The sequence below is a fragment of the Ischnura elegans genome, chromosome 6, assembly GCF_921293095.1.
Source record: "Ischnura elegans chromosome 6, ioIscEleg1.1, whole genome shotgun sequence".
In the NCBI taxonomy this organism is placed as follows: Eukaryota; Metazoa; Arthropoda; class Insecta; order Odonata; family Coenagrionidae; genus Ischnura; species Ischnura elegans.
This window is the reverse complement of record NC_060251.1, coordinates 12,896,481-12,911,832: the sequence shown is the minus strand read 5'-3', so window position 1 is coordinate 12,911,832 and position 15,352 is coordinate 12,896,481. Positions and strand designations below refer to the sequence as shown.

At 40.0% G+C, this 15,352-nt stretch overlaps 2 protein-coding genes across 6 annotated transcripts in view; one reads left to right on the top strand and one right to left on the bottom strand.

Annotated features, from left to right (window-relative positions):
- Nucleotides 1–12,398, top strand: part of LOC124160117 — a 39,447-nt gene extending 27,049 nt beyond the window's left edge. For 2 of the 5 annotated variants that reach the window (XM_046535866.1, XM_046535863.1), the window contains 5 exons: nt 5,821–5,953; nt 6,057–6,343; nt 6,976–7,205; nt 7,312–7,625; nt 11,949–12,398. In XM_046535866.1, coding sequence (XP_046391822.1) covers nt 7,122–7,205; nt 7,312–7,625; nt 11,949–12,210 — 660 coding nt within the window. In that variant the 5' untranslated portion in view covers nt 5,821–5,953; nt 6,057–6,343; nt 6,976–7,121 and the 3' untranslated portion in view covers nt 12,211–12,398. Of the gene's footprint in view, nt 1–5,586; nt 5,686–5,820; nt 5,954–6,056; nt 6,344–6,975; nt 7,206–7,306; nt 7,626–11,948 lie in introns of those variants that run through there. The other 3 variants (XM_046535867.1, XM_046535864.1, XM_046535868.1) reach the window with 3 other exon arrangements.
- A 915-nt stretch (nt 12,399–13,313) lies between these two features.
- Nucleotides 13,314–13,793, bottom strand: LOC124160470 (SAFB-like transcription modulator). The gene has a single exon (XM_046536324.1). The coding sequence runs from the start codon at nt 13,791–13,793 to the stop codon at nt 13,314–13,316; it is 480 nt and encodes a 159-aa protein (XP_046392280.1).
- Nucleotides 13,794–15,352: the final 1,559 nt, after the last annotated feature.

Here is a 15,352-nt window from a genome sequence, read left to right as displayed (position 1 = left end):
GAGGTAAGCGTTTTAACTTCTCTGATGGCATGCTTATTCCTTCCATGTTTAGCCATGAGAACGTTGACATTGAATTCGTGTTTTAATCCAGGCAGGTTTAAGGATTTCGAGCTCCTTTTTTGGGGTTCATGCCGCCAATAACGAATTCGTCTTTCAACGCCTAGGCGACTGCCATCCACTTTTCCTGCCTCATGGATACCCTGGATGAGGAGGAGAATACACCGACCGGTCATCAATGCCGCTGACCGCGGATGCCGCGCCTTCCGTTTGTCATCCTGCGGAGTCCCTAACGGACTCTATGAGCTCGAGCGGGCTTTCGAAGAAATAAGGAATGCGGGTGGGTATCGCTATAGTGCAATGTAAATTTACTGCTTATACTTATTAGTTACGGCTGATAGATTTGGAAGCTTGCGTGGTTTTCGTTTGGAGTTCACACGTAGCCTAAGTAACGAGTCATCGCTAATTCGTTTTTCAATTGAACCATGATGCAAAGTGCATGCTTCCTCAGTGATAATTTAAGTTTTGCTTTCTATATTTTGAATGCTTCACATTAATGCACCATGTAACTAATAAGCCAAGAGTTTTTTTAATGTGCAATTTTGCTAATTTGATTTTGGTTTAAGTCGTTTGTGACTCTCATCAGCCATGCTTCTTTTCTATTGCAGGAGCATCTAACTTCCGGGGCCTCTTTCAATTAGCAAATTTTTGTATGTGCTTTTAACAGTTATTAATTTATTGATGTATTTTCAAGTTCTCATAAATTGTTTCTTGAAAAATGTTGAGGTCATTGGAGTAATAACTATTGTTGATCGCAATCACCAGTCCACCTTATATCTTTTATCATGCATGCAAAATTGTGGGAGAAACCTGTTATGTGATCATCCACTGTTGGCTGGGTTGTGCAAGTTGTTAATTTACTGTGCTTCATAGGATTTGACAAGGGAATTTTAATGGATTGGGTAGGGGAATTGTATTCAGCCAAACAAGGGAGTTTCAGTCTAGCTAGCCAATGGAGTTGCAGTCTAGCTGGCCAAGGGAGTTTCAGTCTAGTCTGCAGCCAAGGGAGTTTCGGTGTAGCCAGCCAAGGGAGTTTCAGTCTAGTCGGCCAAGGGAGTTTCATTGGAGTAGCTGGAGTACTTAATTGCACTGCTACTGCACTGCCATCCCTCTTCCAAACTCCACTGTTTTGTTTCAATTTCAATGCAGTTTTAGCATAGAAGCAAGACAGTGAGTTTCAAGGTGGTTTCAGCCCAGTTTTAGTCAAGTTTCAAGGGAGAAATTTTTACTTGAGTTTCCTCACAGTATTAATTATTCAATACTGACATATGGTGGTGTACAGTGGGGTAGCCAGGAATTTTGTTCGGGTGGGGGGCTCTAAACCAGGGGGGGAAATTTTTGAAAAAACAGTTACGTACAAAGTACATACATAGAGGGTTTTAAACTAATTTTAACACTTTTCATAATCGAAAAAACTTCATTTGTCAAAGACTGTCTCGCAAATTCATGATTTTTCAATATTTTTTCTTTTATGAAGGAAATTAATTGTGATTTTATATTTTGGGGGGGCGACCCCCTGGATCTCCCCTCTCGCTACACCACTGGTGATGTACTTCAGTTTACTTCCTAAGATAATGAAGTAGTTTAGATAGTTTAACCTGACATAACGTTAGAAATTTACTATGTGGATGTTTTTTTAGTGTGCAGGTTGCATATACTGAAAGAATGCTATCTGATTGCATCCAAAATTAATCCATATGTTTCATGATACACATAAGCTTTGAATTCTTAGTACATATGTAAGTAATCATAATGAAATGAAGTGAATGGTAGAGCCATGGCACCAGATGATTGTTCTGTGAGTTGAAATATGTTGTACGCATTAAATGATTATGGAAGTCTTTCATTTCAGCATGCCAAATTTCCAATATATATCATGCCTGAATCTGTTGAACTGAATCCTAATGAAAACTGCAGTTTATCAGCATATTTAATACAATCAATTAAATATTTTTAGTAAGGTTCTGGATGAGTGGAAATAACCAATTACCATAGGAAGAGCCAGCCTGGAGTAGCTGGCTCATTGTGCTCGTGTATCCTCCCTATGGCACTAGGCCATACTGCACCGAATGGTTCTTGTACATAGAGTAAATAGAGTAGGTTGAATTCAACTCCGTGGAAGGGCTGCCTTTTTCTCCGTAGATAAGCATGCCTGCCTTTCGCCTGCCAAACCGTAGGTCGCGGGTTCGAATCCCGCCTGGGTAGGTGATCCCTCTCCAGGGCATGGATGTTTGTGTTGTACTCTGTTAATATTGAAATCCCTCGTTGTAAAAGGCCGTTAAGTGCTGTTTACGAGGGTTGTGATAAATAAATAAATAAATAAATAAATAAATATAACCATGACAGTGCCTGCAATGGACAAATGTGACTGAATTCACTGTGGCTAATTTTCTTATGATCCCAGCCCTATTCCTTGATTCAATGTAAAATTCAGATGAGTTCACTGAATAAAAATATGCCTGGCTGCTAACAATCAATAAGATTCATTCAAATAGGAGAATGGGAAATCGCCTCTTAAAATGTTTTGTCCGATGTCAGCCGTAAATTATGAGAGATATACATATTGCCAAACGGATTGGTATAGGAATCGCAATTTTGTAATTTTTTATTTAGCCCATTTTCTATCTATTTTTTAATGTGTAGTTTCCTAATGCCCCGAAGAGAGGTAGTTTGTAAATGTAGATATAAATTCGCCTATCTCAATGGAATGCATTTCCATATCATTCCGTTTTTCAATGTGTTTCTGCTTCTATAGCTGTTTGTGAAAGCCTAAACCCTTTACAAGAGAAATTGCTTGCAATAGCTGAAAATGCCAATTTCCAATTAATTAATTGACTGAAAACTTCTTAGAATGTAATGATCTATTGATATGAATGAATGACCGGTAATCTGCCACGACTAACGTTTAGAGGAACAATATTCCAAGTCCTGACCTCTTCATGTGCAAATTCCGAGTGAAAGATGCTGTTTTGAGGGAAAATATGTAAAGTCAGGCCTTCCCGACGTCAAATTTCTGATGGAAAGCAGATAATGTAGGTACACAAAATTGTTTTAAAAAATTGCAATTTTACGTTACTTCATTGATATACAATGTAATAGGTAAAAGCTCAACGATAATCGTGTTCATTGAAACCATTTTGGAAGAATTCCTCACAATAAATAACACAGGGAGTTAACTTTTAAATGATCATGTGCAAATTCCGAGTGAAAGATGCTGTTTTGAGGGAAAATATGTGAAGTCAGGCCTTCCCGACGTCAAATTTCTTATGGAAAGCAGATTAAGTAGGTACACAAAATTGTTTTAAAAAATTGCAATTTTACGTTACTTCAAATGATCATTTAAAAGTTAACTCCCTGTCATAGGCGGATCCAGGGGGGGGGGGGGCACGGGGGCACGGGGGCACGTGCCCCCCCCCCAGTCCCTAAAAAATATACAAGATTTTTAATATGGTCCCATTATCATTTCGTTTGTTTTGTATGACGAGGTATCCTTGTGCCCCCTCTGGACAAAATCCTGGATACGGCCTTGCTTGTGCCCCTCCCAGAAAGAAATCCTGGATCCGCCCCTGCTCCCTGTGTTATTCATTTTGTCGAACGACCTCTGTTAACTCTAAAACCAACATACCTATTTAGATTTCAATTCCGTGGGGTAGGCCAGCAATTTTCTCCCCAAGTGAATCCATTTAATTGATACTTTATGAGTTCACTTGTAACCGTGACTCATATTGCCCCTCGATTTAATAGGCCTTTTTAGCAGTAAAGGGGATCAAATCAATTGTATTGCGGGTCTCGCGCCGTACAGGATACGCGTAAATATGTAGTGCGGGTCTCGCGACTTGAAGGATTACTTTTTTTCCGTATCATCCGATCATAGTATAATCTTCTAGCAATAGTGAAGCTGTGGCATTTCAAGTTTATTAATGTAGCACCGTGCCTTCGCTATGCTGCAAGATAGAATATATTCTTCAATATAATCTTGCGGCCAAATAATAAATGTGCGTTACTCGGGAATATATGGATCGTGAAGGAAATGAATAAGTCCACAGTACTTGCATAACCTGTGTCGGGTAAATAAACTTCTGTGGAACATTCAAATCAGTGCATCTTTTATCATGTTTCCTGTCACCAAGTTTCATTAAGTATCGCCATACAGCCATTATGTTGATCAATGATACAACGTGTGCGGGATAATAGGGTAATTTCCTTCCTCAAAGAAAATAAAAGGCGTTGATTGCGATTCGTTACCCACCATTAGTGTATTCATGATAAAAAATTATTTGGTTTTTAGAAATCCCAGTTTAGACGAATGTTAACGGTCAATTTAACCTCATTTGAAAAAGGCCAGATTGGCGCCCAATCGATGCCACTCCATGTGGCGTCACGGGGACCAAGTTTCTATACGAGTAGATAGGAGTTTTTCATCGACTAAGATTACCAATGCATGCATGAGGCACAGAGCTCAGGAAAACGTCTCTTAATAATCACCTATTAAAACTGCCTATGGTCGGAACGTTTCCTTCGTTTGATAAGGTATTAATAATCCTTATTTAAGCCATAAGCGCTACTTGCTAGCCGGTTACTCTGCTACCTGCTAGCAGCTTGCATCGCAGCGGCGCTCAAAGCCTCGCCCCTAGGTCACCTTCCACGGCGGCAGCGGGAACCAGAATGACGTCACACGGGCTTTCTCCAGCATTCCTACTTAGCCGTCGCGTTTTCGCGTGCTTGAAATTTTTCACTTTTCATTTAACCTCGAAAAATAGATATCGTAATTAACAATCTAAGAGCGTGAAATGCGTACTCCAGGAGTTATAATCTTTCGATTTAGCAAAAAAAAAAACAACAGGAAACCAACCTATTCGAAGCTAGTCAAAATTCATCCGAATTAGGCGGATACGTTTCAAATATGAAAATACGCAAAATAGGAGTGCAAGGAGACATTTGAGGAATTAAAACTGTCTGCGGATTAACTGCTCGGATCTTGTACAATTTGCTATCTTTTTTATTATCCGAATTATATTCATGAAAACACGAAGAAATTTCTCATTTCTCCTCGCAAAAAAATTATGCCTAGAGAGTGGAGTGCAAACAATGATTTCCTGTTCTACGAATACACTTGATAAAGTTTTTGGAATAAAAATAAATTGTTCCGAAAGAATTTTGGATGAACTGCTCACCCGAATTAACCAAGATTGCATTGGACTCATTAAAATTATGCTCGGGAATTGTGGGAAAAATTGTTACCTAACTCTGTGGTACACGATAAATAACTCACTCTGAGGCTGCATTACGTTTACCAGTCCTTTACGTCGTTTTGAATGCTCGAATCAACGATCAAAAGACTTCTGTAGCATTTAAATCATTCGAAACACCCACTAAATCGTGAAGGTGCTGTTTCAAACATAAAGCATTTTTTTTTCAATCTTAAGGTTTACGATTCACGTTGAAATTATAAAGCTGGATAAATTAATATATTTGAAAAGAAAAATGCATTAAATTGTTAAAGAGAATGTTTTGAACGCATGTTTAGCCCTGGTTGCCACAATAACTTTTATTGTTGGAATATGGAAATCATTCAATAGTTAGTTCAGCATGTAATATCACGGATTCCTAAATAATTCTTACATTTATGTATGACTAAATATTGTTAACTCTATATGAATGACATACGGGAATTTAATACAATTACAATGTGTTATTTTTTAACCCTCTTTGAACCTTAGAGTCATTTAATAATGATGACATTTTTCTTCTATTTTTTCACAGACTGCTGCAGTTCCCCATGGGAGGGGGGCATTGAGGACGAGTGACTGGAGGGGTCCCTAAGACACCATCAAATTGAGATGAAGAATACTAGGGGGCCGCGTCTCCAAACACCTGCCCTCCTCACCAACTACAGGTGGGCACAAATGCCTCTCATCAAAGACGAGGGCAACGAGGTTGAGGAGGGTAACGTTCTTAGCGAATACACCAACGAAGAGGTTTCTCATGCTTTTTCACAGGTTGCTGTGACCGCCAATGTGAGGAGGAGGAGGAAGATGAGTATGAACTGGAGGGGCCTTTAAGACCACATATAATCCGGTGGAAGGGGGTCTCGCTTGCGAATACCTGTTCTCCTAGATCCTCATATTTTCCCATGTCACCCATTGAAGAGGAAAGCGAGAATGAGGGGGGGCAGGTTGCATGGAGATGAAGTTGAAGACCCTTACGGTGCCAGATGGATGAGAGCCACAGGTGTTACGTCTGATGAGCCATATCAGCCAGCAATTCTTGGCTGATTTTTCTGAAGGTAATAGCTTGTTTCTATTGACCTAAAGCCTTACTTAAAATGCTTGCATGGAAAGTCTTTAAATTCTGCAGTTTTCACGAAACTAAATTTCATGTTATTCCTAAACCTAATTTGAATCTTAGAAACCTTTGATAGTAATGATTTTTGGCGCGACCGTAGTTTGACCCCGTGGTCGGCGTACGATAAACTTTTTGAAAAATGTGTAAAATTACTGCAAAAATAAAATTTAAACACATAATTTTATTTGTACTTACAACATATAATTAACAAGAAATAATTAATAAGAAATTTATAATTTCACATAAAAAACAATTAATTTGACTACGATTTTGGACGATGAAACCTTCTTTCATACACCAATATAACACATACTTCTGACCGTATACAGGCAACAATGCGAAATATACGCTAGAATATTTCACTTCTTTCAAAGAACATTCATCCAAATTCTTCTTATAATCCACAGATTCCATCGAAATCATGCTCGAACGTTTTATAAATGGGTAAATTCGATAATTGATCCGGGATTTGTTAAAAAAAATGAAGTAACCATAACGCGCGGCGCAAATTGGCGAATAGGGGGTTCAAACTCCGGTTCACCCTGATATTACTCCTTTTTTATTTTTGCACAGGCTGCTGCTGTCCCCAACGCAGGGAGGAGGAAGAGGAGGAGAGAATGGAGGGGTCCCTAAGAAAACACGAGACACCTTGGATGAAGAAGACCAAGCGGCCTCGTCTGAAAACATCTACCCCCATCATCAGCTGCTGATTGTTGCGGATGCCTCTGATCAAAGAGGAGGTTGAGGAGGGTAGGAACGACGAAGACCCATTCAGTGCAGCATGGCTGAGTGCCATAGGGAAGGTATATGAGTCCGATGTGGAAGGAAAAGAGGAGGACAACGAGGTTGACGAGGGTAACCTGATTAGCGGAATGTACTAACGAAGAGGTTTCTCTTTGTTTGGCACAGGTTGCTACAATCGCCAATGTGAGGAGGAGGAGGAAGAAGAGGTTGGAATGGTCTTTGAGATCGCATCTCATGCGGTGGGAAAAGACCAGGGGGCATAGAATGAGAAAAGCTGCTCTCCGCCTATACCCTCGCATGCCAACCATTCCAGAGGAAGCGGTGGATGAATTGGGCAGATTGTGCGATGGTGAAGACCCCAATGGTGCTAGATGGTTGAGGGCCACAGGGAGGTCGTATGAGACAGACCAGCCAGAAATTCCTGTAGGGAGGGCATATGAGCCTAATGAAGCAGCCATTCCGAGATGGATCTTCTCAAGGTAATTGTTCATTTCCACTGATCTAGATTTTCTAATATGGATTTTCCAATTAGGGATACAGTTCTTCGGCATTTGGTTCCACGAATTCATCAGTTTGGAACCTGGATGGGAAGTTAAGAAAAGAGAACTGGTGCAGTAATAATTTGCAGAAATTCCATTTGAAAGCTTTTCTAGAGCACAATATGTCGTGATTTACGTTCTTGTAGTTTCGGAGCCACTCCGATGTCCCAGCTCCCATAGCAGAGTGCGAACACCGCCCGCCGCGTTGGTCTCCTTGATATCCGTTGCGCTGCAGTTGATATCTGCTGCGCTGGTCACAATGATGCCCTTCACGCCGGGGTGGTATGGCCAGGTCGGCTGGTCGGCATTAGGCGAGGGCCCTGAGCTTAATAGGAGGCTCCCACAACGCTTGCGTCTATCATAAAGCGGGCATGAAAAATGTATATAAAAAACTCATATTACTTGAACCAAAGTTTTTTTGCAATTACAAAATTATACGTTTTCATTAGCTCGTTATTTACAAAATGCAGAGTGAAAAAAAAAAAAAAATTAAGGCACCAGATGATAAAACAGACCCACGTGACATGATGGACAATTAGGATACGATGCTTTTCGAAAGGGTTATTCGAAAAGGTTAATTAAGAATTTTTTTTAGATTTCAGCCCAATTTCAAGAAACAAATTAACTAAATAAATTACAGAATCATAATAGATTCAATTTTATAATATGTAAAATTATCACTTTTCATAGTGTTTTTATTACGAAATTGCTGTTTTTATTAACTTCAATCCACTTTTTGAGAGCCAGAATAGCGTCAAAATCCATTTCTGGGCATGCAATTACCTATAATTTTCCAGGGGAGGACCTCCAATCACCGCAGACTGCCCCTGCCTCCACGCTTTTCTCCCTTACGCCTTTGGTCGTGTTTGACGACGAATGCGAACTCCTGTCCTTCGGACTCCGAGGCTCGCTTGTTGCCTTCCATCAGCACACTCTGCCTCACCAGCTCGGATTTGATGGCTTCGGTCACAGTCGCCATTTGAGACTCCCTGTAGGTACTCCGGTGTTAATGCCCCGAAACAAAAGTTCCGTCATCGATCTTTTTCCCGATGACATTTAACATCGCATCGATCGCGCTAAATTTTTGGACATAATCGTCTATGCTTGAACACGGCCTTAGATTGATTTGAATCATCTGGTATTTTGAGTAACAAGACGATTAACACGTCAATCCTCGAATGTTGTCTTCAGCTTTTCCCGCATCGTCTTAACCGTCTTGCATTCCACGACCTTAGTCTTCAGTTCTTGAAGAAGTAAGAAATAGATCTTCGCTCTCGTTTTAGATTTCCTGCTCTGCTGTTTAGGCGCCTCCGCTGTTACTTCATTCAACACATAGTTTATTTACTTATTTCCACGGTTGAAAATAGTTCCAAAGGTCTTCATGAAGCAAGAAATCTCCGCGTCCATTGCTCATATTTCGAGATTGGAGTATCTTCGTAACTTATCGAGTCGTAGATTACCTCCGTAATTTACGCTGCTTGCTCCGCTAGGATCGCCGGATGCCATTCATTTTAAAGTCCATATCAAATCACCGTTTGAGAAACAGGCCAATCAATGATTTCTATTGAATCAAGTTTCTTAGACGAGTCTGGGCCGATACCTCGTTGAGATTTTCGTTTTTTGTGGATTTGGAACAGTTACATTATTTCGGAAATGGAACTCAACTTTTTTCTATTTCAGATAACAACATTGCAATAGGTGGTTGCAAAAACGTGTTGTTTCTATTTATTTTTTAAGAAATAAAAAAAACGTTATTTTTTCGTGAAAAGATTACAACACAACACTATTAATAGTACATACATTCAAATTGATTATTTCAGGAGTTAATTTATGGAAAAGTTGAACATTTATGACTGAATAATTATGTACTTAATTATATAATAAAAACTTTGTATTTTCCGCACATTCAGGCGAGGGGCTGGAGGGAGTAGATGCAGTGGGTAAGAATATATCAATCGTTAGGAATGTGTTTCTGTTTCGCCGTAAGTAACGCATTCCCTTGCTTGAAGAGCATCTTTCTACTCATCCTATCACCTGTATTCTTTCCCCTCTCTCGCTCATTGAATACAACCTTGCACTAGGGCACTGCACATGGCTATACTGCATGCTCTTTCTGGTTGCTCTCAACGCAAGGGAAGAAAAATTCTTGAGGGACCCATTACGATGGGTATTTCATCAGGACCCCTTACACAAGAAAGGCAAGAAAAAGGGAGATTGGATGAAAGACTAACGATACAAAAAGTGCAGCGTTTCCAGTATGTTACACGAGTCAGGATGGGAATCTTTACAGGAGCATAGATCGAAGCATAGGCTTAACTTACTTAGGAAATTCGAAGAAGGTATTTTCTCAGTTGACGTGAATCATATCCTTCGTTCACCATCGTACTACAGTAGACGTGATCATGAGAAAAAATAAAAGAAATATACTGCAAAACAGAGAGATTTGAAACGTCATTCTTCCCTCGTAATATTAAGGATAGCAACGTTGTCTCAATTGATAGGATTAATGGCGTCCCTCGCTAGGATCACTCATTGCGTGTTTTTTCATAGTTCTAACCTTGCATGTATTTGCTGTAGGAATTGCTAACCATAAGAATTTTTTTTTACGAATAAGCATGTATATTTTTCTAGTGTGCGTAATATTTCTATGACCATGCGGTGTGCATGTGGCGGTCCTCTTGCATGCTGCATGTTGGTGATTTTTCACCCCCTGCCAAACACCCTAGAGGTGGCTCGTAGGGTATTGTGTAGATACGTGATGAAAAGGCGGAGTGGCGAAACATAGGGCCGGAGTTTAGTTAGGGAGGCCAAGTTCAGTGTGCCGCTCCCCTCCCCTGAGGCCCTCTCATCCCCCCCCCAAATCGCTAAAATATAATACATCCATAAGTTATTTTTTAGATGCAATGTTTGAAATTACACATTGTATACTTGCTATTAAGAATTTTTAGTGCTCCTGTCGTTTAATAATTTATAAATTTATAATTAGTGTCAAATAATATAATTAGAAAATCAAATAACTTTTTAAAATAAAGTTTACAAATTTTGCTGTCCCCTTTAATATGCCACCCGGGGCGCGTGCCCCCTCTACCCCACCCTAGTTCCGTGCCTGGAGAAAGAGATTTTGCTAGCTGAAAACAAAAAAAAAATCAATCATGTCAACTTACTAAAAATATACAACAGCAATTGATCCAATCATGCTCTTGTGAAATTACTAGATGCGTTATTGTAGTTAGATTTCATAATAACCCAGTAAAAATCATTGACAGCATTTAAAATTTTTTCTCAAAAAATGATTTATAAGAGCAGATTATGAAAACCAGAATGAAGAACTGTCACAACAACCCAATTTCAGGAACCAAACATCAGAATGAAGGGAAAAGTGAAACTCACCCATCCTTTCTCAAAATAAATACTCCTTTATATCAATAGGTTAAACCTTTGGCAGTCCATGATGCCCACTGATATTCTCTTTTGGGTGTACCCGTATCACGGTTGGATGACTGGTAATCAGTTCAATCTCCAGCCAGTGACGCAGCCAGGAATTTCGTTCGGGGGGAGGGGGGTCCAAAATCAGGGGGGAAATTTTTTGAAAAACAGGGTACTAAGTAATGGGTTTTAAACTAATTTTAACACTTTTCATAAATACAAAAACTTTATTTGTTAAAGAAATATTATACAAACACATGATTTTTTAATATTTTGTTATCTTTTATGTAGGAAAATAATTGTGTTTTTATATTTTGGGGGGGTCCGGGACCCTCAGACCTCCCCCTTCCCACGCCTGTGTTTCCAGCATCAGATGGGTGGCCAAGAATCCGCCGTGTTGCTAGTAAACCCAAAAGACTGCTGGAATCCTTTCGTATTTCGTCGAAAAACTTTTCCTTTAAGGTATCTCATCCATTAATACTCAATAGCTTAACTGGAGTGGATGAATACTTGTAACAATAATTTTTTCAGCTTTATGTTTTAACTCTATGTCATTTTCATGTGGCTAAGCTGATTTTAATTCTGAGCAAGCATTTATTTTCACTCACACCTCAAAGATTTATATGATGGTGTGACTGTGTTACATTTCATTGATACGTATTTCAATTGCATAATGATCTTCAAGTAAGATCCTGACACAATATCACTTGAATCATAGTCGTTGTGAACAATGACAAGTGCACCTGGATCTCGACAGATGATATTGTGAAACCTGCTTTGAACACACGGCCATGGAGGCAGAAAGCCTGATTTTAATGCTTATCTTTTTCTCCTTAGGTCTCTGTTATGCCCAATGAAATTTGTAGAGATGTGTACGAGGAATTCATACTACATTACTGCAAACATGTTCTGTACTGTGTATTGCAAGGGGAGGATGGATTCTTGTGATGGGATTCTGGTGGGCTTCTTCTCTGCCTTTCTGGACAAGGCGGTGTTGGATCAAATCGGAGATGGACCATTTTTGGCATTACAAGCTTTGGTGAAGGATGTAGTAAATGCAGCAAGTATGGAATTTACACCAAAGTGTCCAACTGTGTGAGCTGGATGCAGAGGGTTTGTGAGTGGCTTCCATGGGAGTGGGAGGCAGTGACAGTACTGAGTGAAGAAATACGAGAATAATGTATGATCATAATACATGAACATTCTCATTCATTATGGCACAAATGGACTGAAATCAACTGAAATGGAGAGAAAAAGGCTTTGTTTATAAAACAATTTAATCATGAACAATTTTTCTTCATTTCTTTTCCACTCTGAATATCACTCGTAGATTTCAGTTAAATATTTAATCATGGTATTCTTAAGCATCACTCTGAAATAGAAAGTCTTCACCTTTGAGCGCTTTGTGCCTTGTGCCTGACATTTTATTTATCAATGTGAATCGATGAACCTAAGGTTATTGGAGGTATTACTTCATTCGTTGGGTTAGCTATAGTAAACTATCAAATCGATGAACGAGGATATTCACGTCTTCTCAGTAATCTGCATACCTTTTCGACGAGGGAAGCAGGAATACTGATCTTTGCACAATGGGTAGAGCAATATCTTATGCAAACATTCACAAGAATATTAATCATAAATTAATCATTCCGATTAAGTAGAGGTATTTCCTTAGTTTCACCACTTCGAAATACCCGGGCTCGCATTTTGGTCAGGAAAACGATTTTTTTCTTTGTTGGATTATTGCAATTAACTGCTGAAGGAAGAACCAAATGCACTTACAACACGACACACGGCACATAACAGGTTTTGACATCTAGTGAGCAATTGGCTGTGGTAGACTTGTTGAAGGTGTTTGTGACCGTACCTCATTTCAAGTCGGCCCACCAGACACTCGTAGTTCCTGTGTTCATGGTCAGGCATCGTTTGAAGAATGTTCAAAGCGTCTCCTCGCAGCGCCACAATCAAGCCCGTAGCTCTGTCTTCCTTCGTCCACCCGTTGGCGTTGGCGACGGCTTCAAACTTTTTGAAGTAAGTAGACCAAGGAATCTTGCCGTCGTTTGTAGGTGGTTTTACACGCACGGCCTTGATACTAGGTGCTAGTCCTGACAATACTCCAACAGTGCCCGTTTGCGTCAATTCTTGAGCGAGAGTTTTCAGACGATCTTCAAAACGCTTCTCTACGTCGACTTCAACCATTTTTTAATCCTCTTTTACGATCCTTAATCTCTCTTGCACGCCTTGTACTTCCGAAGTGACGTATTTTAGTTCTTCCTGCATGTCGTTGACATCTGCTTCCAGCTCATCTTTTACTCCGCTAACGTCATTTTCAAGCTTGTCCTTTAATTCTCTGACGTCGTCTTCCAACCCACATTTTACTTCAGAGATCTTCGCCAGCAATTCGTCTTTGATCGTGCGAATATTACTGGCAATTTCTTTCAAAGTTCTGGAATACTCGGCACGCTCTTCTTTAAATACAGTGAGGAAATGCGTGAATTCATGCGCGCCGACTTCCATCTCGAAGGAGAAATCCTCGGGGTCCACGCCGTCGGCCTGAAGCGCCTCACGAAGTCGCAATTGAAGGACTGCTTTCGTCCCGCTAGTCTCCATGTCACGTTCCGCCAACTCGCGCTTCAAATCCGCACCTTTCAACTCACTTAACTTAGCTGCCTTTGAAGCCATGCTCCTACTTCGATTGAAAATAAGTCGTGCTTCATACAAAAAACAAACACTATAATCTATGTATTTGTCCCCTTCTGACACCAGTTGTTACGTGCGAGGGTTGAAAAAAAACAACTATTCCTATTTCCGGAACACAAGGTGTAATTAAAAGAGTCAAGAGTATTTGAACCAAAGTTTTTTTGCTGTTTAAAATACTGCATTTTCATTAGTTGCTTTATTTACAACACATTCCGTATTATAATTCTTTATAAAACTTAAGATAAAGGTTTCAGAATATAAAAGAGAACTTGATGCTCTTTTGAAAGGGTTATTCGAAAAGTTTATTATTTATAAAGAGTATTTATTTCAGATTTCAGCCCGGTTTCAAGTAAGAAAATGCACTAAATAATAGATGATAGACCCAATATGCATCATTAAATTTTACAAGCTGCGAAGTTCTCTATTTCATCATATTTTTTCTTTAGAAATAGCTGTTTTTCATTAACTATTATTTGGCTTTTAAGTGCCAGAACAGCGTCAAAATCCATTCCCGGGCAGGCAATTTCGTAAAACTTCTCGGGGGAGGAGGGGAGCCCGAAAAGCCTCTTAGTAAGAGCGGCCCCGTCATAAGCTCCGGCCGAGGGCCCCCAATCACCCCAGACCGCCCCTGGACATGTATTCAAGTGATGGGAGGAGCATCCTAGAATAGGGTAGTTTTCTTCATCAAAGAAAACGAAAGGCATTGATTACGATTCGTGACCCACCTTTAATGTATTCACAATAAGCAAATTATTCGGTTTTAGAAAGTCCAATTTAGACGAATGGCAATTGGCAACAGCCAATTTTATCCGCATTTGAAAAAGGCCAGATTGGCGCCCATGTGATTCCACTCCACGTGACGTCACAGGGAACTAGTTTCTATACGAGTGGATAGGAGTTTTACATCGTCTGAGATTACCAATGCATGCATGAGACACGAAGCTCAGGGAAACATCTCTTAATAATCACCTATTAAAATTGCGTATGGTCGGAAAGTTTCCTTCGTTTAATAAGGCAATCCTTAATTAAGCCAAGCGCTACCTGGTAGCCAGTGGCGCAGCGAGGGGGGGTTTTGGGGGATAAAACCCCCCCAGAGCTCCGAGAAATTTTATAGTTTACTTAATTGGATTGATATTAATAATAAAACAGTGTAAGGATGAATAATAATCCCTCAGATAGCCGTAAAACTCACCATTTTGAACCATTTATCTTAAAATTACGCAAATTATTACTCTCGCACCTCTTCAAGCGCGCGAAAACGCGACGGGTAAGTATGAATGCCGGGAAAAACTCAGTGTGACGTCGTTCTGGTTCCCTCTTCCACAAGTGAGGCGACCTTGGGGCGAGGCTTTGAGCGCTGTTACGATGAAGGATGCTAGCTGGTAGCAGAGTACCCTGCTAGCAAGTAGCGCTGGCTTAAATAAGGATTATAAATACCCTATCAAACGAAGGAAACTTTCCGATCATAGACAATTTTAATAGGTGATTATTAAGACATGTTTCACTGAGCTCTGTGCCTCATGCACGCATTGGGTAACCTC

What these genes read in the sequence shown, in the direction of transcription:
- LOC124160470 (XM_046536324.1), bottom strand. Translation starts at nt 13,793, where the DNA reads ATGGCTTCAAAGGCAGCTAAGTTAAGTGAGTTGAAAGGTGCGGATTTG.